Consider the following 26,594-nt stretch of genomic DNA (forward strand, 5'->3'; position numbering starts at 1 on the left):
TGCACACAGCACACCAGGCCTCCCTGTCCATCACCAGCTCCCGGAGTTTACCCAAGTTCATGTCCATTGAGTTGGTGATGCCATCCAACCATCTCATCCTCTGTCATCCTCTTCTCCTCCTGCCTTCAATCTTCCAGCATCAAGGTCTTTTCAGATGAGTTAGCCCTTTGCATCAGGTGGCCAAAGTATTGGAGTTCAGCTTCAACATCAGTCCTTCCAGTGAACATCCAGGACTGATCTCTTTTAGGATGGACTGGTTGGATCTCCTTGCAGTCCAAGGGACTCTCAAGAATCTTCTCCAACACCACACTTTAGAAGCATCAATTTTTCAGCACTCAGCTTTCTTTATAGTCCAACTCTCACATTTGTACGTGACTACTGGAAAAACCATAGCCTTGACTAGACAGACCTTTGTTGACAAAGTAATGTCTCTGCTTTTTAATATGCTGTCTAGGTTGTTATAACTTTCATTCCAAGGAGTAAGCATCTATTAATTTCATGGCTGCAATCACCATCTTCAGTGACTTTGGAGGCCAAAAAAATAAAGTCTGCCACTGTTTTCCACTGTTTCCCCATCTGTTTGCCATGAAATGATGGGACCTCTTGCCGTGATCTTAGTTTTCTGAATGTTGAGCTTTAAGTCAACCTTTTCACTCTCCTCTTTCGCTTTCATCAAGAGGCTCTTTAGTTCTCCTTCACTTTCTGCCGTAAGGGTGGTGTCATCTGCATATCTGAGGTCCTGGCAATCTCGATTCCAGCTTGTGCTTCATCCAGCCCAGCGTTTCTCATGATGTACTCTGCATATGAGTTAAATGAGCAGGGTGACAGTATACAGCCTTGACGTACTCCTTTTCCTGTTTGGAACCAGTCTTGTTCCATGTCCAGTTCTAACTGTTGCTTCCTGACCTGCATACAGGTTCCTCAAGAGGCAGGTCAGGTGGTCTGGTGTTCCCATAGAATTTTCCACAATTTATTGTGATCCATACAGTCAAAGGCTTTGGCATAGTCAATAAAGCAGAAATAGGTGTTTTTCTGGAACTCTTGCCTTCTCAATGATCCAATGGATGTTGGCAATTTGATCTCTGGTTCCTCTGCCTTTTCTAAAACCAATTTGAACATCTGGAAGTTCACGGTTCATGTATTGTTTAAGTTCATTGACTGTAAAATCAAACCAGTGTTCAAATTAGTGAGAGTCTTACAGTTCTACAAAATCCTATAGTTACTTTAAGTCATGAAGAAAGAACTACCACGATGTTTGTGTTTGATAATCTTTTTGAAAACAGCTTAATATGAATGACTGTTGATGAGCTTTTGCTACATTTTCAAGGTTAAATAAATTCTCAAAAATTCAGAAATGGTAGTCTGTAAAGGCTATGCTAAATAATTGTTACTTTAAATATACTAGTGAGAAATAAACTCACTAAATCTTAAAAGAAACTTTAGATGTCATGTCTTACAGTCTACTGTGCTATTCAGAAATGTGATTATTGGTATTCTTAATGCTAAATTTAATTTAGTCTGTGGGTTAGATGCATGTCTTTGGGCAGCTTTCCTGATCTAGCTAATGTATTTCAGTCTCCTGTTGGGTGTACATTACCATTGTGAAGGCATATTTTGTGGATTAACTATTCAGGTTAGTCAACTTTTAGGATCAGAAATAGCAACCCCTGGGACTTCCCTGGTGGTCCAGTGTATGCTCTCAATGCAGGGAGCCATGGTTTGAACCCTGGTCAAGGAACTAGATCCCACATGTCACAGCTAAGATCCAGTGCAGCCAAATAAAAAATAAGTAAATATTAAAAAAACAAAAAAAACAAATGGCAATCCACTCCAGTATTCTTGCCTGGAAAATTCCATGGATGGAGCCTGGAGGGCTACAGTCCATGGGGTCACAAAAAGTTGGACATGACTTAGTGACCCAATCAATGACAACAAATACTTTAACCAGCATCTTCTTGTAGTAAATTAAAATAAGCATATTAGTCACTTCTGTCTTCATATAAGTAAATAAGTTCAGCAGTCTGTCCATATAAAGCACTGATTTAAGATGTTATCTCAAATGTATTTCTTTTCGTGATCGTTGAAAATTTGATTCTGTATGGAAATTTGGAACCAGAATTGCTGAAATAACAGTGTTGTCAGAAAACTAGACTATCAGAAGAAATGACTTAATTCTGTCTTTTCCTTTGCAGGAAAATTATGCATAGAGGTTACCCCTCAGAGCAAAATAGCCTGGATTTCTGAAACTCTTTGTATTGGCTGTGGTATTTGTATTAAAGTAAGTGGTATTTTATTTATTGTATTAAATTGTAACCTAAAAATGAAGTCTAAAAATTCTGAATACATTATAACTGTTTTAAAGAGCCAAGTATGAAACAGTGAAAAAAGAATACAAATTTAGAAAAATGATTTTCTTATATCAGTAATAGTATTGCAGTTTCAATTAATTAAGCCACCCCATTTAAATGTTATCCTTTAAAAAAAATAATAATAAAAGTTATCATTGCTGTATGTAATTTTGTAAAGCCATTTCCAACCAAAATTAATTTCTCTTTTTCACCCTCCTATGAGAAGAACATTCTCCAAATCTTTACCAGAACTTTTTGGGAATATAAAGACAAAAAATGAGTCATATTATATATTATTTTTTTCACGTCTGTTCAATTTTCAATTCACACTTTTAAATAAAAATGAACACGGCCAAAAACTTTTCTTAGTTTAACCTAATCCTGAAGTGCTGCTTTTGCTGTATTCTTTTATTGTTGAATTTACCCCAACAGTGTAATTTTTCAAAATGCTTCAGTTTTTATTATATTGAATAGTTTGATTAGGACTTTTTTCTAAGAGTGATGGATTTCCAACTTTGGTTCTTAAAAGATATTTAGGAGCCAGAGTATAAAGTTCTTAAATTTGTTATTTTTTATTTGCACATAATATATTTTAGAAAGGACCTTTCCTGGAATATGGCTACCACCTATTATTTTTTCTAATTAGGCTCAAGTATATTTTAAATTGGTTTCTGAATTTTCAGTTAAGTATCCAAAAGTACCAAGCTTGATATCTGAAAGCGTTTTTTCTTCTTTTGATAGTATAAGCAGGAGACATTTCTTCCAGCAAGTATTTTTTGCCTGCCAATGTTGTGGGTGCTAGAAATCTTATTTTGAACACTATATTTGATTTTATTTTCTTTCTTGGGCTACTATAGAATATTGAGATTCCAGAATTTGGGTATGTACTCCATGGCAGAAAAGATAGTGATGTAATTAATCTCTTTGGGGAGCAGGGTAGTGTATACTCCCTGAACACTTAGAATATTTGTAATGCAGCATGTATGTGAACAACATAGATTTTTTTTCTTTGAAGATTAAGAGAAGTTTAAATTACTTGCAGCCTATAAGCATTTTATGTACATTGATGGAATAATAGAGAATTCTGTAAATGGCAGTGACTCCATTTGTAAAAAAAAAAAATCTTGTGTAAGGAATTATACTTTTTGTTAGAGGTTGATTATTTTGCTTGAAAGTAAGAGTTTTGTTTTTTAAACTTCTGTGTTCTTTTAACTTAGAAAATGGGAATTTGCTGAAATCTTTGTATATAGACTTTTGAATTAGTTCCCTAAGCTCATTGAACAGTTCTATCAAACAGATTTCTAATCTGCATTTATACATTTTGCTTGTACCCTTTTGGTTTTATCTGTACTTCTGAGGAGTTTTTCTAGCCACATTACCACTCTTAAATCACCTTCCAATTTTTACCATTCTTGTTCCTTGGGCATTTATCTGATTGACAGTCACCATTTGAATAAGTTTTTCTATGAATAAATGTTTTTCTTTTTATGTGAATTTACTCACTTGGAGTATGAACATCTTTTTCATGTAGGATGGTTAAAAATCACAATGGTCCTTGCTCTGTGCAGATACTACGCTAGCTGTTGTTGAGACATACATAAATAGACCAAAAAATGTACAAATCATGACCTTAAAGGACTTTACAAAGTTGAAAAGGAAGCATACAGAAGGCAGGAAGAAGGAAATAAAGGGAAGACATTTCTCATTGACTGTATATGAAATTGTACATTCAATAGAAAGAAAGACAGCACCAAGTGTGTCCGACTCTTGCGATCCCATGAGCTGTAGCCTACCTGGCTCCTCTGTCCATGGGATTCTCCAGGCAAGAATACCAGAGTGGGTTGCCATTTCCTTCTCCAGGGGAACTTCCCAACCCAGGAATTGAACCCAGGTCTCCAGCATTGCAGACTGGCTGAGCTATGCCAGATAATCAAGTTTTATCTTGCTCTTAACCTTCTTTTATCTAATAATATTTTTTTTTAATGCAAAAATCTGTCTCCAGGTCTGTAAGGTTTTTCACTAAGTGTTAAACAGATTAAATCTCCAGCATTTTGCCAGTTACTAAGGGGAATACAGATTTATTAGATACAATTCTTGCCTTCAAGTAACAACTTTTTTAAGGAAAGGAAGTGAAACAGTACTTAACATCTGTGTGAAACTCCCACATTTGGAAAATTAATTATAAAAACTTCTTAATCTATTCATTTTAGTCATGCATATATTTCTAAAAATTAACAGAAACTTAATTCTTTATTTTAAATAACAGAAATGCCCCTTTGGCGCCTTATCAATTGTCAACTTACCAAGCAACTTGGAAAAAGAAACAACACACCGATATTGTGCCAATGCCTTCAAACTTCACAGGTATATTTCCCAAGTCAACATTCTTCTTTACTTCAGTCAAGAGTAAAATACATTTGAAATTTTCAGAGAAATACAAAAATGGGAAAAAAAAAGTGGTAATAACTTTTGCATCCACTAAAGCAAAATATAATATTATAACATCGTGCAGAATAGCATTGTATATGTCAGTGGTTCATTCAGGCTGACATTAAAATTTCCTGAGGGTCTTTTTAAAAGTACTTATGCCCAGGTAATTTCAACCCTGTTGAATTACATCTTACTCTGGATGTATAGTCTGGACGTTAGTTGAAAAGGCTCCCAGGTGATTCTAATATACAACTGGGGTGAGAATCGTTGTTGTTATAAAATCCTTCTCCCCAAAATAATTTTGGGACCTTGTGTTGATTTTATTTATCTATTAATCTCATGATCTACAGAGAATATTTCCCTGAGCTTCAACATGTACTATTACTGACAGGCATTCTTTGAGGTTTTTAATCTGTTGAACACTAGTATTTTGAATCTGGGAGTCTAGATTTAACTAATAAAAAGGTATTTCTCAACCTGCCAGCTTTAAGGGGCCCTACTGCAGCAGGGAGTATGAAGTGGAATATTTCTGGTTGATGTGGCACTTCTCTCCTTGTAAGTAAATGGCAGGCCAAAAAAAAGAAAGAAGGAAAAAGACTGTGAGGTTGCACCTGCTCTGCAGTTTTGTACCAAAGCGTTTTATTGTACATTAAAACTGAGCCTTATATGTAAAGAAAAATGGTTACTTTAGACTTTGAGTGAAAGTTGAATAAATAAAATTCGGAGTAATATTGGTCATGGATGCATTTCTAACAATTAACAGTTGAAGTTAATCTTGGCTGCTGTTTTTGGCTTTTCCTAATAGCCAATAATATCTGGCATATTTCTCTTTTGGCTTATTAATGAATGTGTGTGGCGTGCAAGTGCATCAGAAGACATCGTTCTGGTATTATGTAGCTTTTTCTACCTAAGTCTGAGTTGTTTCATTTTTTTTGTACACTTGTGACAGGTTGCCTATTCCTCGTCCGGGTGAAGTTTTGGGATTAGTTGGAACTAATGGTATTGGAAAGTCAACTGCTTTAAAAATTTTAGCAGGAAAGCAAAAGCCAAACCTTGGGAAATATGATGTATGTATTACCACCTTTTAAAAAGGAGTATCTTGGGTCAGTTTTATGAGGCTATGAAGAAGAGAGTATGTGTGATTTTATTTTTTAATGTTCTTATTTTCAAGATTATTTGTGTAATTAATGCTGAGAAACTATAAACGAAACTCCTTTTTAGTTAAAAATGTGTTAATGCTACTTAATTGATAATTCTAAGATTTTGTAAACTGTTATGAAATATTCCTTGATTTGAAAAAAAAATCCACCTCTGGTGTTATTAGTATGTTAGAAGCAAAAGTATTCTATTTGTATATATGTTCTATTTTGTATAACATTTATCCTCTTTCTATTATATTACTAAATTCAGATAACTGTACATACATTTCTAGGATCCACCTGATTGGCAAGAAATTCTGACTTACTTCCGTGGATCTGAATTGCAAAATTACTTTACCAAGATTCTTGAAGATGACCTAAAAGCCATTATCAAACCTCAGTACGTAGACCAGATTCCCAAGGCTGCAAAGGTCAGTTGCTTTTTAGGAGATGTGTAGTGGGTATTACAAATATTGGTGGACATATGAAAGATAAATCAAAATAAACTTGTTTTACTTTATGACTCTTCTTAATATTGAAGGGATTAGTATTGAAGGAAAATAATAGTAACTGTTACTGATATATTGTGACAGGGGACAGTGGGGTCTATTTTGGACCGAAAAGATGAAACAAAGACACAAGCAATTGTATGTCAGCAGCTTGGTAAGTGTTTATTTTGTGTATGTGTTTTAATAGGCCATGAACTTAACTCATAAAGATTGATATCTTTATATGGATTACTGAAATAAATGGGAAAATCTCTAGTAATTGTCATACTTTCAGCTGAAATATTCAAATGCTGGATGATTTGCAATGCACATTTTACCCTGAAGAGGTAAAATAGAATAACATTAAAGACGATTCCTCTTACAGATTTAACCCATCTGAAAGAACGCAATGTTGAAGATCTTTCAGGAGGAGAGTTGCAGAGATTTGCCTGTGCTGTCGTTTGCATACAGAAAGCTGATATGTATGTTACTTTATATTCTTGTAAATCTTATCCTTCCTTTAGAGTTTTTATTTATAATGCTACTAAAAGAGCAGTGGTTTGGATAAATTGTTAATGATAGAAGGAGTAGTGAATGTTTTAACTTTTGAGTTCAGATATTGAAGCAGCTGTGCATCCATTGCACGTTCCCCTGTTACTCCATCAGTGTTAAAAACTTGACAACGTATGAATTCTAGAGCTTTTTAATATAAAGTCAGGTATTTTGTAAACTCTCTTTATACAATAGGAAGATTATTTTTTAAGATGTAAGCTCTCCAACCAGGCCGGCAAGGTTTTTAATAGTTGAAGTGGAACATGAGGTCTTTTAGGTTATCCTGAATCAGGGTGGCGTGCCATGTGAGAGACAAATGTAAAGGCAAGTTTCCTTCCTACCTTTTAATGCCTCTCTTTTCCCAGATATTTTTTGCTCTCATCTTTTTCTACAGTTCTACGCTGGCATCCATTGCAGGCTAGTTTTTCTCCGTAAAGTATTCTGTAATTCTGTGCAGGGCCCTCCTTTCCAAAAACTGTTTGCTTAGTGCAATTGACTTCAGCCAGTTATAAGAGAAGCACTCTGAATTACTTTGGAATATATCAGAATAGTTTTCGTGAGGAGATAACAGTTTGTAAGTTAGCCTAATCTGCAAGTCTCTCCCCAGACTTGATATGCCGTCCTGCTCTTCATAATTTCTTCCTTCTACTTCTGAACAGAATACAGAAATTTTTACCGTTGTGGGATTTTTGTTGTTGTTAAATCAGAAATATTTCAGTGCTTTAACATGCAAGATAGAATTATTATCATACTTGCCTTTCATATTATGTTTGCTTTTCTTTTTCATAGTTTCATGTTTGATGAACCTTCTAGTTACCTAGATGTCAAGCAGCGTTTAAAGGCTGCTATTACTATACGATCTCTAATAAATCCAGACAGGTAAGTAAGATTTGGCATATGCCTATGCTGTTATGTTTGAAAAGTTTTACAGATTTCTAAAGATTCAACACCAGGACCATCAATGTCGTATACATGTGCATATAGTCCATCTTGGTTTTTGAAGCTATCACTTGAACTTAACCTCTGTCTAGAACAGAAATTCTTAATGCAAGATGCATTTACTACCATACCTGTTTCCAGGGAGCCTAAGAATACTCTGTAGTGATATGCAAATTTTTGACATTTTTATGGATTTCCAGGAAGCAGATCCTTAACTTTTGTCAGATCCTCAAATGGATATGTCACTTATACACATCATGTAGAACAGAGAGATTCTAGTTGTCCCAGGTCTCTACTGAGCATAAAAGTTCTTAAAAACTTCTTAAGTAGTCACAACATCATGTATTCGTAGGATGCTGTTGTAGTTTGCAGAGTTTTAATACCCGTTATCTCATCTGAGTCTTATTAATCTTATAAGTTAGAATCTTTAGGTGGTATTCCCATATTGCAAATGAAGAAGTTTAAGGTCAAAAAAATTAATTATTTCTAGGTTTCGAATTTATGATATGGCAAGACTATGACCAGAACACAGGGCGTTATTCCTACCTAGCATTTTCTGTTCCTCTCTTTAGTAGTTGATTTCATAACTTCTTTCATAAGAGAGATCCCTGGGGCTCAAAAAGCAAACAGAACTATCCCCTGTAATTACAGGGGAGAGACAGGATGGCTTTCCTGGAGGGCTGTGCTTCTCTCTGTAGTAAGTCTCGAGCTTTAACCACCATTTGTGGGCAGGTGGCAGGGCCTTCTTTTGAATTATCACACAAAATGCCAGGACTCTCAAACAACTGCTTTCTCAGCAAAAGAGTAAACACATGAGGATGTCAAGGAAACATACTCCTGTCACTCCGTGAGAGCCTTGGGAATTAGAGGGATGGTTCCCCTTCAGATCTGTTTATGGACTGCAGCTCACATGGATATGGAATTGAAATTTATGTAATCAGGGATGTCTAAAAACCCTCCATGCTAAGAAAGTAACACAGAGAGTCCTGGAATCTTCAGTTCTATGGTACGTAGACGACGCAAATATAAAAACACTCTAGAGGCATATGCTCTCAACCCTGGTCACACAGGATTTCTACAGGTAAAGACCAAGAGCTTTAAACCCAGGGTTATAAATAATAGAAGGAAACTGTACAAGTGAGTCAGTAAACACAACAAACAGCAGGATTTAGATCTTCAAGAACTAAAAGTGACATTCTCAAAGAGACTATAAAGTAATATTTAAGATAATTCAAAACGTAAAGATTTAAAGCTCTAAGAATATAATACTACAAAAAAGGTAATAGGTAAATGTTTAAAAAACCCAAACAAATCTAGAAATTAAAAATATAGTCATGACATTGAAAACTCACTGGACAGATTAGACAGGTTAGGGACAACAGAAGAGCATCAGAAACTTGAAAAGTTGACCTGAGCAAGCTACCAGAGTACAACAGAGAATGAGATGGAAAATCAGGAGGGAGATTCAAGGACATGGAGAATAGAATGAGATAGAGAACAGAATGAGAAGATGATTACATATGTCTTTATAGGCATCTGAAAAATAAAACTGTGAAAAGATAATGGCTGGGTATTTTCCAGAATTGAAAAACTTGACTCCTTAGATTCAAGGAACAAATGATTCCTGTACATACTTTGAAGCAAAACTTGGAATATCAGTAATAAAGAGACAATCTTAGTTGAGGTAAATGGTGACCATAATTTCACTCCATGCATAGGTCAGGGCATTATGATAGGCTCTTTGGGAAATTGTTGCTGCTGTTTAGTCACCAAGTCATGTCTAACTCTTTGCGACCCCATGGACTGTACCCTACCAGACTCCTCTGTCTGTTGGATTTCCCAGGTGAGAATACTGGGGTAGGGTACCATTTCCTTCTCCAGGAGATATTCCTGACCCAGGGATTGAATCCACAGCTTCCTGCATTGGCAGTTAGGTTCTTTACCACTGTGCCACCTGGGCAGAAGCCCCTTTGGGAAATATAAGAGTATAAAATGCAGTCTCAATATTCAAGGACCTTAGGATCTGTAAATTAAAGAATACATAAGCAGAGAAATAAAAGGATAATAATTTAAAACCAGGTGACGTGTATTCAGTCAAGTCACTACTTTCTTCGTTATGAGAGGGCAGTACATAGTGGTAAAAGGGATAACATGCCAAAACATTAGATTGACAAAGTAAAGGAAATGATGGTTAGATGTTTTCTCAGTTGTGCTGGGTCTTGATTTTATAGGCATAGGGTCAAAATAATCTCTTTGTAGTGATAGACTTGATAATAAAAAGTTTCAGGAAGTATGTCTGCATTCTGAAATTCTATGATGTGTCAAGGCACCCATTCAGTCTTTAATACTGTAAAAAGATTTTGAAGATCATATCCTCCAGGAAACAAGAAATAGAGGATGAATTAGTGAGAGGAACAGTAATGCAAGAGGAAGATTAAAATCCAACAGATAACCCAAAATTAAGTGTAGGGTATAAATTTTCACAGCATAGATTTCTCATTATGCTGTAGATTATTGTTCCAAACCCTCTGAAAATAGAGTGAGTCTTCTAAATACTTTTTAATAACATTTTGGACTTCTGCATAAGATTCATATGAAAGTAGGGAAAGCAGAAGGTGTGACTTATTTTTTTTCTTTTCAAAAGTACATTAAAAACCACTAGATAAAACTATGCTGCCATATACTGGGCCTTGAAGATTTCAGTGGTAAAAAAGCAGAGAATTATTCCAAGTAATGGAACATTGCCAGTAAAGATACCAAGGCGGGATAAGTATTGGCTCACTTGGGTGATCTGCCATTTTTATTGATGCCTACCACTGTTCAGCAGTGGGGGAAAGTTTATTTATTTGCACATTAAGAAGGGTGATTCTGCTGGAGGTAGAATTTGAGGTGAACCTTAAAGAGTTACGTAGGACTTCAGCAGATGAGGATATTAGTCAGGAGACCCTTTCGATCGTAGACTAGCCCTTAGACACAGAGATAGAAGAGTAGATTATTCAGGAAACAAAAATCCATTTTTCAGTATATCCTATATACAAATGTAATAAAAGAATTTATAGATACTGTTGTTCAACTCAAGATTTTTTGACTTTACAGTGTTGTGAAAGCAATACATGTTCAGTAGAACGATACTTCAGAATTTGCTGTTTTCTTAGTCTTGTGATGCTGAGCGACAGTAGCAAGCCGCAGCTTTCAGTCAGCCACATGTTTAGAGGACAGACAGCTGGTACCCTTACAACCATTCTGTTTCTCACTTTCAGTATAGTATTCAACACATTACATAAGATAGTCAACACTGTTTTAAAATAGGCATTATATGAGTGTTCTGAACACATTTCATGTAGGCTAGGCTAAGTATGGTGTTTGTTAAATTAGGTTAAGTATGATGGATTTATCAGAGTGTAACTTTATAAATTGAATATCTGTAGTAGCTATAGTTTTGGAAGGTCTTAACGTGTAAGGATGTTACATTTGTTTCATCTGGAACTAAGAGCCTTATCTGGGGCCCTGAAGAAAAAAATGAGATTTGTTAAAAGCATATAGCAATATTAGATGGAAATATGACACCCTGAATTAGAATCTCGATAGAGAAAGAAAACAATGAATTAGACATGCTTGGCAATTTAAACAGTATATCATTGTGAATCAAATTGAGTCAGTTTTTATGGGAGTAATGATTTCGTTAAATGAGTAAATGATTTCATTAAAATAAAAATATGGCTGGTTTTTGTACAGAAAGCTGATAAATTAAGTTGGAATTTGGATTTGCAGGTCATTGCTTTTTGAAAATCTTAAACTGAATTGAATAGGAATGAAATACTGCATAAAAGCTTTCTGACTATTATTTATTTGCCTGACAGTTTCTACTAGAAGTACTTTTTTCTTACTAATTAAAAAGTCATGTCCTATTCTATCCCATTTATTAAGTGCTCCAGTACCCACACTAACCTGTTTCCTTCCTGACTTTCATAGGTTTTTAATCACCTGTAAAACATTTTGCTACGTAGTCTTTTTGGTATTGTTTCATATCAATTCCTAGTCTCCACAGCTAATATCAAAGTTCTCAGGTTGAGGATTATGTCATATTCTCTATGCATCCCCTACTACAACTAGATTGCAACTAGTGTGGGATAGGACAAATAGAAGGGTTTAATACATACATTGAATAGCATAGTAAACAGTTTAGGTCTATTATAATTATATAATTATTTCTGCTTTGTAAAGTTTAAAAATGCTGTTAAACATTTTTAGTTAAACATTTAGTAAAAAATTTTTTTTATTAGCAAAACATTTATTTTATATATTCATAAACTTTCATGTTAACTTTTTTCTTTTAGTTTAGGAAAACAATTTGAAATATGAACATTGATTAGAGTCTTATTCCAAGAAAACATTTTATAACTTGCTTAATGTGGTCTTTACAGTTAATTTTTTTTAATGTATTTATCTTCCTAAAATTTCCACTATAGTTTTTTTAAAGCTATGTAAATGTTTTGATTATAATTAAATATAATTTTATGTTATATTACATTTTTAAATAAAAATCTATATTGATTTTCAGATATATCATTGTGGTGGAGCATGATCTAAGTGTATTAGACTATCTCTCTGACTTCATCTGCTGTTTATATGGCGTACCAAGTGCTTATGGTGTTGTCACTATGCCTTTTAGTGTAAGAGAAGGTAACTTGAAAAACTTTTCACAACGCTCTTTCACATTAATGCTTAGAAAATGTATTGTTGATACTAAGTAAAGTGTTGCTGTCATGTTACTTATCCAAAACTCTGGCCTTATGAAATTTAATCTCACCATAGAATATACATATATAAGGTTATATATGCCAGTTGTTAAACATAACCTATTTCATTTTGGAGAAGTTTTTGTTGTGGCTAAAAATATTCTATCAGTTTCACTATTTATTTGCTATACTAAAATGTTCATTTATAGTTTGGCCTCTGTAGCATCCCTATATTATTAGTCATCCTCAGCTTTATCTTTGACAGGCCAGTACCAGTAGGAAAACTCTTAAAATTCGTTTAGTGCTCATCTTGTTTTCATGTTGCAAATTTATCTGTAATCTGTATCCTAAGTTTGTGGAACTAAGGTTATCCAAAAGTCTAATAAAATAGTTAAATATATTATAGTCTGGTGAGTGACTAAAATTCTAATACAACAGCTCAGTATGTGTATTTTCACTTATCCCTACTACTTGCAGGAAAGAGGGACTGTCTCTCTTTTCCATGTGTTTTCCCTACCTAAGCAAGTTAGGCAAAAGTGGTAGGAGCCTACCACTAAGTGGCTCCTGAAGCAAAATCAGTGCACTCTCCACCTGGTATGCCTTCTTCCTTTTAATTTCTTTCCTGTTTTCCTTCACAGCTTCCTCACTCCTGTTTTTAGTTTTTATGTTTCTTCTCTCCAGCTATGCCTTAAACTGATAATCTAGACATGAAAGGTCTCCTTAGTCCATATCTTGAAAGCCCGCCATATTCTATAAGAATAATTATTCATGTAGCCTTATAGTTCCCTCAGTTGGACATACTTTTCTTTTTTTAAAGCTGTAAAAAGGGTATAAATAGTTTAAGATGTGGGGAAGGACTTAATATCCCTTATCTACCTATATATTTGAGATAGATACTATCCATCTATTGAGATAATATATTTTAAGAAAAAACTTGTGAGATTGCCCAGTTTTCTTACCAGTAGTCTTAAGAGATGATAGCAGAAGCAATTACTGTTTCATTCTCCTCAGTTAGCAACTAATATCAGAGTATCTACTTTGTGCCTAAAGTATGAAGTTCTAAAATCATATTGATAATAACAACATAGATACCTGGCAGTCACTTTTCATAATTCTAATTAGAGAAAAGTGAAAGTCACTCAGTCATGTCCGCCTCTTTGCAACCCCATGAACTATACATATACAGTCCATGGGAATCCTACAGGCCAGAATACTGGAGTCAAACCCCGGTCTCCCGCATTGCAGGTGGATTCTTTACCAGCTGAGCCACAAGGGAAGCCCTGAAAGTGAAAGTCTCTCAGTCGTGTCTGACTCTTTGTGACCCATGGTTGCTAATTCTATATAAATATATAATTCTAGTCATAGATGCCATATCTAAATCATGTGCTAGGAAATAGTTCCTGGTGAGGTGTTAATGTACCCTATCCGTAAAAACTATGGAACTAACAAACTGCACTTAATCTTTCTGCTGTCCTTTAATATGCTCAAATTAACACCTTATATGTAAAAGCTCTTTATGAACTATAAAGGAATTTTAGCTTGAACTCATTTTTAAATTAAAAAGAGAAACATTGCAGTTAGAGTGTATAAAGCTGATTTGTTAATTTTTTTTTGCACAAAGTCACTTCTCTGAGCTTTTGTTTTCTTACCTAATGGATTGGTCAATTGTACTAAATGGTCACTTAGGTTCCTTTGAGTTTATATTTTTATTTAATATTTGGCTTTAAGTTTTTAACCTCACGTTATTCTTAACATGAATTCTTAATTCTTAAATGGCTTAAGATTAAAAATGCTAATTTGGGCAGAATAAATGGATCTGTTGATTTGTTCTGTCAGTATATATTTATTAAGCACCTGTGTTCTAGGCTGAGAAGGCCTAGATTTGGTTCTTACTTGCAAATGAAATGAGTAACATCCTAGACTTTCTTTCAAGACCTTCTGAAACTTCAACTACTGTTCTTCTGGTACACATAGTAAACACAAAAACAGATCTTTTGTTTCCCAGATAACCCGCTTTTCCATTTCTGTGCATCTGCCATTGTGGTTCTTAACAACTTTAGTATGGAGGGATTTTCATGTACCAGTATGTTACTTTTTGTTTGGTTATTAAAATCTGTTTAGATTATGTTGTTTGCACAATGAAGCCAAGAAATGAAATTCTTAAAAATCTGCAAAGCTAATCTGAAAACAAATGCAATAAATCATAAATTCAGCATATGGTTATGCCTCACATGAAAATGAATACTTATAACTTAAATTCTTAACTATTTTATTTCATTTTATATCAGTCTGTGAAAATACTCCATTTTACTTGTCCTTTTTTAAAGAAAAATTACAATTTTTTATTTTAAAATACAGAATAAATGGCATCAGAGCCTTTCACATAAAATCTGATGGAAAAAGTCTTATAAAAATCACATAATAATGAAAAGATGTGCTTTGTGTATGTGTTTGTATATATAGGCATGTATGTATGCATGAATTAAGCTTGGTATTAGGTATGTGAAACACCATGTCGCACTGCTTGCTATGTAAATCTATGTATAGATTACTCACAAGAAAGCCTAGGATTTGGTTTTTATATGATAATTTATTGCTGTGGGAAAAGTTTAGTCTTTAATTGATCTTTGCTAATCTATTTCAATAACTTTCCAATAGGCATAAACATTTTTTTGGATGGCTACGTTCCAACAGAAAACTTGAGATTCAGAGATGCATCACTTGTTTTTAAAGTGGCTGAGACAGCAAATGAAGAAGAAGTTAAAAAGATGTGTATGTATAAATACCCTGGAATGAAGAAAAAGATGGGAGAGTTTGAGTTAGCCATTGTAGCTGGAGAGTTTACAGATTCTGAAATCATGGTGATGTTGGGGGAAAATGGTAAGTTTCCCTTATTCTGTGATATTTGAAAGTTGATTCTGTTTATACAGTAACTGAGTTTTAATTACTTTGAAAAATTTTGACTCAGTTATTTTATAGGTCTGGGAACTAGGTTGAATTCCTATATTTCTCAGTGTGGTTCACATTTTGTGGCACTGTATGGTTTAATTTGTCATTTAATCAAGTTTATACTTCTTATTTTGTTAACCTTCAGTGAGAACTAGATCTTTTTCTAAGCTGGTTTTTCTATGTATATATTGATACAGATGACATTTATTCATCCTAGAAACTGACCAGAAAGGAAAGAATTGGTAATTCTAAAGCAGTCTAGTTTAAAATGTTTTCCTTGCAACTTTTAAATAGTTATATTCCTGACATTTTTAAATAATAGGTTATTGTCATAGTTATGAGATGATTTTGAGTGCTGCTGATTTTGAGATGATTATGAGCTGATTTTGAGATGATTTTGGAATTTTATGCTTACAACTTACAAAACTGTGGAAGAAAAAAACTTTCTGAAGATTGTTGCAATATATCAGTCTTTAGTTAGTATATTAGTCTTTAGCTTGGTTGCAATTAAATATTCCATGTTAAATGGCCTTTGTGATGACGGTGTCAATCATAACAGTTATTGTCCTGTTTTAACGATAAATTGTGTTCATCGATACTTTAGCTAAAAATTTCTTTCAAGAACTAACCCAAGACTTTATAAGATCCTTTTATTAAAATGGCAGTTATAAACTTTAAATAGTATGTATTCCTCCTAAGGAATTTAGAATGATACTTGAGAGGTGGATCATGAAAGTTCAAGTAATTTTCTATATAGCCTTCAGAATTCTGTAGTGTCAGTATATTTTTTTCAAAACTAGTTTTCCAGTTACAACCCAGTAATGCATAGAGATTTACTCTAAATGTGAAACATTTTTCAAATCAATTTGTTTTGTGTTGCCAGGTACTGGTAAAACGACATTTATCAGAATGCTTGCTGGAAGGCTTAAACCTGATGAAGGAGGTACTGTTGTAGTGTTGTTTTTTTTTTTACTCTTTTCCATGTAGTAGACTCTAAAGATCTGAGCAGTTTTCAGTGTCTTATTTATTTGCATTATTTTGCAGGGGAAGTTCCAGTTCTAAATGTCAGTTATAAGCCACAGAAAATCAGTCCCAAATCAACCGTGAGTTATACTGGTATTTTTTTTTTTTTATTATTATTAAAGAAGTGTTTATGTGTATATATACCTAGAGCATTACTCTTAAACTGTATCAGAATGTTTCTCCAAATCAGTTTCTGTCCAGGGCCCCCCAAGTTGCTCAGTGGTAAAGAATCCACCTGCCAATGCAGGAAACAAGGGTTTGATCCCTGGATGGGGAAGATTCCTGGAGAAGGAAATGGCAACCCACTCCAGTATTCTTGCTTGGCAAATCCCATGGACAGAGGAGCCTAGTGGGCTACAGTCCATGTGGTCACAGAGTTGGGCATGACTGAGCGACTGAGCAACTGAGCGCACACACACAGGTGTAATAAGGTGGCTAAGGAAGATATTAAGACTACTATAGTCCTTAATTTCATTTCCACTACTGGGAAAACTATTTTAAGTCTGTTTGGCATCTTTTTCCAAAATAAATCTTCAAAAACCTAATGTGTTTGGCAGTGCAAATGACATCAGGAAAGTGAAAGGCTACCCACAAGACTGGAGAAACTGTTTGCAAATTATATATCTAATAAGGTACTCATATCCAGAATATATAAAGAACTCCTAAAACTCGATTTTTAAATGCACAAAGGATTTGAATAGACATTTTTCCAAAGAAAGGAAACAAATGGCCAATAAGCACATGAAAAGATGCTCAGCATTGTTAGTCATAAGGGAAATACAAATTAAAGCCACACTGAGACACCACATCACACCCACTAAAATGACTTCAATCAGACAAGAACAGGTATTGCTGAGGATATAGAGAAATTTGAACCTCGTAGATTGCTGGTAGGAACGAAAAACAGTAGAGCCACTGTTATTCAGCCATAAAAAGAAGACACTGATATATATTACGATATGGATGAGACTTAAAACATTGTGAAATTAACTTCCTTTGATTTCTGCAGGTGTGGTAATGAACTTATTTATTAACTTCAGTACCTCAGTACTCATATTGAAAATATTTATGATGACTTGGCTTACATTAAAAATTTCATCGTTGATGTTCTCTATAAACTTAGCTTTTTAATTGCTCAAGACATCTTATGTTCATCCCTGTCATACTGTTGCACATTTTGTGTTACCTCCCAGATTGCCTAAGATTACTTGATACACATATTGACCTTTAGAAGTAGTCCTAGTCTAATGATTTCTCCATTGAAGCAGTCATTTATTTCTTTCAGATTTTAAGATTATTGCTTTATTTTTTTTACTTGGACATGATGGGTTTTTAATTTTTTAAATCTCAAAACATGCCCTAGCTGATAGATAAGTGTCAAAATACTATGGATATCTGTTGGCAACAAATTGTTACACTTTTGCTGTGTGGCTTAACTTTGTCAAGGTGCATAATCAGAGTAGTTTTGTACTGAAATAAAATTTGAATACTTTTCCCTTAAAAACAGGGAAGTGTTCGCCAGCTACTGCATGAAAAGATCAGAGATGCTTACACTCATCCACAGTTTGTGACTGATGTAATGAAGCCTCTGCAAATTGAAAACATCATCGATCAAGAGGTACTCTTAAAATAATTTTTGTTGTTTTATCATTTTAAATGGTGGATATCTCTACATGGTTTACTGAACTTCTTCTGCAAATAGGTGCAGACATTATCTGGTGGTGAACTGCAGCGAGTAGCATTAGCTCTTTGTTTGGGCAAACCTGCTGATGTCTATTTAATTGATGAACCATCCGCATATTTGGATTCCGAGCAAAGATTGATGGCTGCTCGAGTTGTCAAACGGTAATATCCTGCTCATAAAACTATTACATGTGATCTTTGTACTAGGTGCTTAAGATACCATTTGACTATTTGATGATACAAAATTAAGATTTCAAAATCATGTGTTTTAGTTTCATACTCCATGCTAAGAAGACAGCCTTTGTTGTGGAACATGACTTCATCATGGCCACCTATCTAGCAGATCGAGTCATTGTTTTTGATGGTGTTCCATCCAAGAACACAGTTGCAAACAGGTACTAACTATTTTCTAAACCATTCAATCTGATTATAAGTTCCAACACTTTTCCAATCAGCATATAAACAGTCATACTATTTTAATTTTTAATAAGGAAAACTCTTGAAGTGATTTTGTAACTCCCAAGATTATTCATATACCATCTTGGATGACACTGATTAGAACAGTGGGTTTTAGACTGTGGTATAGCACTGACCCAGGGCAATAAGGATGCAGAGCTTTGGGCCCCTCACCTTCCCTTTCTGGTTATGTTTTGTCTGCTTCATTATTTGGGTACGTGATTTGCCCAATTTACAATGTTAGTGGTAAAGCTTACTATCTCCTGAATATCTGGTATAAATGTACAGCCAAGTATAAAATGAATGATTTTACCTCTCTTTTTTCTTTCATTTCTCCTTATTGGCTTGATAGAGAGCACTTGAAATATAAAGCCTAACTTTCACAGTTTATGAGAAAGTTTTTTTTAATGAGAAATTTATTATGCTTTTAGTGCTTAAATCTTATTAGGTTGAACTGTATGAAATTACAGACATTCAACCATTTGACCTATAAAAACAGTAAGTTCATGTGATTACAACGCAGTGTTTCCTGGTTTAGGGAGGAATGGATTTGCTGTTTGAATAATTCATCCAAGAAATAAAAGTACTTAAGTAAACTTCTTAAAATTCTTTTTTTTTTTTAATTTAAAATTGTCAATTATTGAAAATAATGTACTTTGTTAGGGAAATTTCTTAGACTATGTGAAAAGAAAAGTGAAAGTGTTAGTTGTTCAGCTATGTCCAAGTCTGCAATCCCATGAACTGTAGCTTGCCGGTCTCCTTTGTCCATGGGATTCTCCAGACAGAATACTGGAGTGGGTAGCTATTCCTTTCTCCAGGGGATCTTCCCAACCCAGGGATCAAACCCAGGTCTTCCCCATTGCAGGTGGATTCTTTACCATCTGAGCCACCAGGGAAGCCTTCAAATAATGATTCTCCCTTTGTATTTAAAAAATACTTGAAATGTTCCACAAGTATGATATGATTTAGGATGATTTTAGTAGTAGTTTAGGTGAGAAAAAATGATTAGTATAGAAATAGTATGGAAATTTTGAAAGGAATTATTACTAAAAATCATTATGTTGTACATAGTCTTTTTAGTGCCAAATTTCTAACATAATTGTACCTTCTCTGTTAAGTTTTCTTCTCCCCTAAAAGTCTTAGATTTGAAATTCTGCAATCACCTAATTTTTCTAAAGTAGTACTTTTGGCTAAATGTTTTTTTCCATACCAGAAACATTTTAAACTGTGTTTGTTTTGCACAAAAATACAGCCAAATTATTGAAGCAAAGACATTTTTGAATATAGATTTATAATATACTGTGATGATACTATTATTGAGATGATTTATGATTGAGGAATTAGAGGAAACAGTTCTTAATATTCTTCTTCCTAAAAAGCAATTAAATTGGGGGAAGGGTAAAAATCAGTTGTAATTGATAGATTCTGTTTTTCACCCTAGTCCTCAAACCCTTTTGGCTGGCATGAATAAATTTTTGTCTCAGCTTGAAATTACATTCAGAAGAGACCCAAACAACTATAGGCCAAGAATAAACAAACTCAATTCAATTAAGGTATGTAAAAAAGTTATCTCAAATCATGGATAATTTCTCAGTGTAAATAGTTGAAAAGTATGTTTTGAATTGAAGACTGTGTCATTAAAATTCTGTCATTTCCTCAGTTCTGAGATTCATGTTTTTCGCGTTTAGTCTCTGATGGCACACGTCAGTCCGGAAGGCAGCACCTGTGACAGAGCTGCCACTGCTGCATTAGCTCTTTGAGTCACACCCATCGTACCACTTGTGTTGAGGGCACTTGCCAGTTAAAGTGTTTTCAGGGAAATTACACTTGAAATAGAGAAGTTTTTACAGCTTTTTTACGCATTTTTTGTGCTTACATAAGAACATGATTAAAATGTTTATTTTAAGAGTCTAAATAGTCATCTTCAGTGAACATTAAATTCTAAACAATGAAACAAAAAATTTGGTTAAATCTGCAGTCTTTTAATCAGCAGTTTTATTTCCTTTGTGGTATATAAAGTAATTATGCACCCTATACTTGATTTAAATATGGTTTTTAGAAAGCAGTCATTTCTTCATCACCCAAAGAAAAATGAAAACTAAAAAAGCGTTTCTGTGTTTCTAGTATGCCTGCAATGAATGCATCCTTAAAGCACGGCTTCTGTTTCATGGCACTCTAGCCGTCGCCCTTTCATATTTTACTCCCCTCGCTTTGCTCCTCAAGTGTGAGCCCTTGGAAAGCAAGAGGCACAGTGCATATCACTTACTCTTAAGCACCTAACACAGTGTCTGGATGCCTTTAGCCTTCACTATAATGTTTTATTTATAAATGTTTATTCTCTAGCCAGGATAATGAAATTTAAAACTGAATAGTTCCTTAGTTTTAAAAAGTGAATTAAGCAGAAGAAAGGAACTAAATTTTAGAGCACTTTCATAAGAATCTCTTCTGAAGCCTTACCCTTTGTGTTGCTATTTTCTTGGGTAGAGACTCAGTTCAGTCCCCAGGTACACTTATTCAGGATAGTCTCTGTATCAATTCATCCTAGACAACCACACCTGAGTTCTAATAAGGGAGCTGCTAGGCAGATAGGTAGATGGATCATTACTGGCCAGTCTGCAAATGGTACTGGGAAAAATTATTTTTATATGCATTTTGTATACTAGGCAGTTCCCAAACTGACACGGTTACATTTTTATCAGGAGCTTAAAGTTAAAAGGATGAAAATGTAATTTAATAGTTTTTTTGGAAACAGAATTTTGTATAGCAAAATTTTGAATGTGTAAAGTATTTTATGTAAAGGAATTTTGTGTGAGGTGTGCACCAAGGAAGGTGTCTTTGGTAGGTAGTGGAGGTGGGTAGCAGAGTAGTAACCTTGTCTTTGAGCAGTGGGATGAGAAATTTCCAGAAGCAGCTGGTGAGTGCAGAGGAGATTGTGTGATGCTGCTAGAAGCACTAGTATTACTGTGGGAACCCAACCGTGGCATGCCGGAGAATGGTGTTGATTTCTGTTGCATCTTTGTTGATTTCTGTTTGCTTCTCTTTGTTTTTTAGGATGTAGAACAAAAGAAGAGTGGAAACTACTTTTTCTTGGATGATTAAAGTGAATCTGAGAATATTGATAAGCCATTTATTAAGAGAAACATTTATTGGAATTTTTGTCATATAAAATTTAAATCAGGTTTTATACACCACATGCTCTAGAGCTTGAAGTATAATTTACTTACTGTAACATCAAAAGCCAGTTGTGTTGTAAATGGTAGTCTGAATACAGAAAATGCCACTTTTCTGATCTTGATGATAGAACCCTTTTTGTGCATAACATTGTAAAATGAAGACATTTCAAGCATACAAATTACCTCCAGGTTTCCATAATGTATAGAAAGATTTTCAGTAGGTTTACTATATATTCATGTACTAAATGCTGAGCAGTGTTGCCCCTTTTAAAAATCTTGAAAAAGGTTTCTGCACTTACATGGTTTGCCAAATATGCCATTATAATGAAACTGCCCTTATTTTAAAATCCAGTTGATGACTTCACTGATTAAATTTGATAAATAAACATCAGGATTATATTTATTTGTTTTCAGTCTTTGCATTAAATTGTCAGTATGTTTAGACTTTCCAAGGAAGATTACTGCAGAACACCACTGCTGGAAACAAACTATTACCAACTTTAGCATTGTTTACAATGTTTTTGGTGCTTATAAATATCTTGAGCAAAAAAAAAATCATTTCAACACACCTTCCTCTTCCCCACCCAAAAAAAAAAAACCTAACTTGATTCTGAATTAGATGTACCATTCCATAAGATTCTATATTCTGTAATTATTCTCAAGGTAATGTCATGCTTTAAACATACCTTTGTGTAATCACTGATGAAGATTTAGGAAAAAGTATTTTAAAGAATGTCTGTTTCCCTTAAAAGTACAGTACAGGCTCAAAATCTTTATAGAGTTGGTCCCTAAGCATCTATGTGTTTTTAAACTTCCACAGATTTCTGATGGGCAACCAAGGACTGTGAGCCACTCTCCTAAAGGCAACAATACCACCAAGGAGTACCCAGTCCCCAGATAGCAATATAAAATATCCCTTGGTACCAAATATATTTATTTCTAGGTTTTGAATATAGAAGATACTATCTAAATCTGTTTGACTTTTTTTTTTTCTAAATAGTGTGTAGCGGGAGTTCTAAAAACTGATCTAGATTTCTTGAACAGTGGCATACCTGTAGTGTGAAACCACTTTCAAGTATACTTCTGCCTAGTGCCCTGAACTGGGACTAACTCATACTACAAGTGGGAAAGGAGTTTAGGACATAGAAAAGCTTTTAGAGCTCCCTGTAAACTACAGAAGCTTTAATTAATATGCAAACAGTTGGTGGAAAGTGGTTTAACTAAGACCCATTAGGCCTTTTAAAAAATTAATTTATGTGAGTAATCTATAATGTTTGTTGTGAAAATTTCAAATATACAGAAATAAATGGAATAAAGAATTATGATTTCCCTTCATTTTACCCTCCCAGAGGTTATCAGTGTTTGTTTAATAATATATATCCTTTCATGCTTTTTAACTAAGTGTGAATATGTAAAGGGTTTGCTTTGTACATAAATGGGATTATATTAAAATTAGTAGTGCCTATTTTTAAGGATAGGTTAAACTTGTGAATGATTATTCAAATACATTGAATAAAATAAGACAAAAGCTATTTTTATTTACTTATTCTGTACTATGTTCTTAAAAATATTTTTGATATAAGAGCCCAGTTCTTTCTACTTATTACTGATATAGAATATGTATCAATTTATTATTTTTCATGTAAATGAAAATTTTAAAAAGGAATTCGATGTTACTTAAAATTTTGTACAGCAATAGAAAAGGACTTAAAATATTAACACAAAGAAGTGTTTTATAAAATCTATTACCAACTCAAATACCTCAGTGCAGATGTTAGCTCTCCTAAAAAGAATGAGACTGCTCAATTATATCATTATATCCTTAGAAAAAATTTCTAAGCAAAAAAGCATGGTGCAATGTAAGTTTATTATAAGACACCACTATTTATGAAAATACACAAAGTACTAAAATACAAAAAGAGATACTCAAAAACAATGCTTTTGAGAAGGATAACTTGATGGTTAGGAACAGAGAACAAAGGAAACACATATACACATACACCTATTGCCTTTTGAATTTTATATTTTGTGCATATCAACTGTTTATAGTTAACGAAGCATGTAGCATTCTATAAAAGTAGTGTATATGCAACTTAACCTAATTTTACACCATAGCATCTTGAAGTCTAGTACCTTCTCTTGCTTACAAATTCAATGTAGTTTGGTGTCTGACATGTAGTTTTGCCTACTGTATTGAAGGAATCAATCTACTCATCAGAGAAGCTCTGTGTTTCTATAGGAAGACTAGGTAACGACTTACTTGGTTAAGTGATTTCACTCCCTCGTTAGTATTTCATGTACATATATGTCAAGCCCTCAACCCCACTGTCTGGTGAGATATGAGTACCACGTGGTTCTGAAGAGCGTTCTGGGTTGGAGGGTCAGAAAGGGCTACAATAGAGGCAGCTGCCAAGGAAATAGAACCTATAAAGATGGTAAAATAATCCACGTGAACCAGAAGACAATGTCAGATGTCAGGTATCAGCATGGGCACCCAAGAGCTTAGTGAGAGGAAAAGATAATACAGGCAAGAGTGTAGTGAACTTTCAGTGCCTTCAAGATTTAAGGTAAAAAAAAAAGATTTAAGGTAGAAGTTTTTACATGGTCTGAGTAGGAATAAATGAGAAAAGCAGTTGGAGAAACAGAATTATCAATCAGTTCAGCAGCTTATAATTCTTTAATTTTCATTTTATTACTCACCAGTACCTCCTTCCTTGCCTAATTGGTAGGATAAGCAGTGTGCCCAGCTGCAGCCAGTGGATCGTAATTGGGCTAAGGCCATCATGACAGTTCTCTTCGTATATCCTAGTTGCTTGCAGCTCAGCATGCCATGTTGACCACTTCTAGCCAATAAGCTGAAAGAGAAGCCTCTTGGAGTTTCTGGAAGTCCTTTTGCTTTTCTAATAAAAAGAGAGATGTATCTGGTACACCTTTTTGTGGCTGTGTTGTGCCCACAAGGTGACGAAAGGGAACTGCTGAGAAAGTCACAAGGATCCTAGCCCTGCCATCAAACACCACACAATGCCAGCAGCCACATTCCTTCCAGATTTCTTAGAACAAATCCCTGAGTAAGCTGATAAAACTCACGGATTTCTCTTGAGGTCAGAACCTTGGCTCTGAGGTCTCTTCAAAGGCTTCCCATTTACTTGTGCCAGGGGACTGGATGACCAGCTCAGAACCACTTTTCATCGTAGCTTGCAGATTCCCGGACATCAAACCTAACTAAACAAGTATGAACTACATTGTCAACTGGGTTTTTGTTTTTTCCTTAAGAATCTGGAAACCAGGCAAGGAGAGGCTTGTCTATAGGAAACGTTTAGTTACCACTATTGCCCCTTTGACCGGGGCGCTCCTGGTGGTGGTATAGCCAGTCGTGTCTGACTCCTGTGACCCCATGGGTTGTAGTCACCGGCCAGGCCCCTCTGTCCATGGGATTCTCCAGGCAGGAATACTGGAGTGGGTTGCCATTTCCTTCTCCATGGGTGCTCCTGATGTGAATGCAAATGTAGGAGTTCCAGCTCCCAACTGCACATGCCTTGAGTCTGCCTCCTGTATCTATACATCTTCACCTAATGAGACTGGCAACCATGTACATCTGTCCCCTCGTGGAGCAGAGCCTTGTGTCATTTCATGTCTGTACCTCTGGTTTCTAGTCTCCATTTTTGGCCCCCGACTTATGAACATATGAAAGTATAAAGGACTAAGTTAAACTACTAGTAAGAGGTATATCCTAGGTAGGTACTAAAAACAGCATTCCTTTCTTAGTCTAGCTGAAGGCATTTAATCTAAAGCCAAAGTTTTTCTTTTTAAAAAACTAGCTTACTACAAAGATTTTTGTTACTGGAATCAGTTAATAATTTCCTAGTTCAGTATTTATATAACATTTGAAGAGATATGAGGCCCTAAGAACCACACTGTTTTCTGTACTTAATATCCCTAAGATTTTTTCTAAATGTGGAAAATAAATGTGATCATAGTAATGACATGTATTTTAGAAAGCTGATTTTTAAGCCTCAGTTTCACTAATGAACTCAAAGGATCAATCTAAAAACTGACACTCATACCAACATCTGTAGCTTGACGATTCTGAGGAGTGCATGATTCAGTTTTGGTAGAACTTATAAATTAGTTAGGGTCTGTGAACAGAATTTGTACTTACTTCCTCTTTTGCAGTTTATTCACATTCTTATATCATTCCCTAGAACTGCACTTAATTCAGTTAGGAGAAAAGTAGAAACTTGGGCTTCAAAGTATTTAAGTATACTGGCTACATTTTCAAATAAAACTTTCAAACAATGCTTTATCTAACTTAAAAATTCATTTAACCTATAAATTATTCACAGATATTCTATACATTCCCATTTCATTTAATGACTGCTGAGAAAGAATAGGACTAGCTCTCAAACCAGTTGGGGCTAGGTTCAAACCTAAATTCTACCACTCACTAGTCACATGACCCTAGCTTTATTATATATGTAATGTAAGGAAAAGAACAGTACTTACCCCAAAGATTATAAATCCCACGTGGTGTTTAACTGCACATACTATTTTCTGACTGGATTAAAAGCCATGGAAACTCTTAACTTCAGAATTTCACTTAAATTCCTCCTAAGATTTATATGCTATATTATATATTACTGCTTAAAACCCTAGAGCCAAAGAATCACAAGCAGAA

At 34.6% G+C, this 26,594-nt stretch overlaps 1 protein-coding gene across 1 annotated transcript in view; it reads left to right on the plus strand.

The window, feature by feature from the left end:
• ABCE1 (ATP binding cassette subfamily E member 1) overlaps positions 1-23,241 on the plus strand; it is a 29,762-nt gene extending 6,521 nt beyond the window's left edge. Inside the window, exons 3-18 of the mRNA XM_061142419.1 lie at positions 2,193-2,278; positions 4,615-4,712; positions 5,728-5,845; positions 6,211-6,348; positions 6,511-6,580; positions 6,791-6,887; positions 7,747-7,836; positions 12,458-12,579; positions 15,294-15,515; positions 16,468-16,527; positions 16,629-16,687; positions 18,115-18,225; positions 18,310-18,452; positions 18,563-18,685; positions 20,188-20,299; positions 21,798-23,241. Of these exons, the coding sequence (XP_060998402.1) occupies positions 2,193-2,278; positions 4,615-4,712; positions 5,728-5,845; positions 6,211-6,348; positions 6,511-6,580; positions 6,791-6,887; positions 7,747-7,836; positions 12,458-12,579; positions 15,294-15,515; positions 16,468-16,527; positions 16,629-16,687; positions 18,115-18,225; positions 18,310-18,452; positions 18,563-18,685; positions 20,188-20,299; positions 21,798-21,845 (1,697 nt within the window). The 3' untranslated portion in view covers positions 21,846-23,241. The remainder of the gene's footprint in view (positions 1-2,192; positions 2,279-4,614; positions 4,713-5,727; positions 5,846-6,210; positions 6,349-6,510; positions 6,581-6,790; positions 6,888-7,746; positions 7,837-12,457; positions 12,580-15,293; positions 15,516-16,467; positions 16,528-16,628; positions 16,688-18,114; positions 18,226-18,309; positions 18,453-18,562; positions 18,686-20,187; positions 20,300-21,797) is intronic.
• Positions 23,242-26,594: the final 3,353 nt, after the last annotated feature.

Source organism: Dama dama, chromosome 5 (assembly GCF_033118175.1).
Source record: "Dama dama isolate Ldn47 chromosome 5, ASM3311817v1, whole genome shotgun sequence".
In the NCBI taxonomy this organism is placed as follows: Eukaryota; Metazoa; Chordata; class Mammalia; order Artiodactyla; family Cervidae; genus Dama; species Dama dama.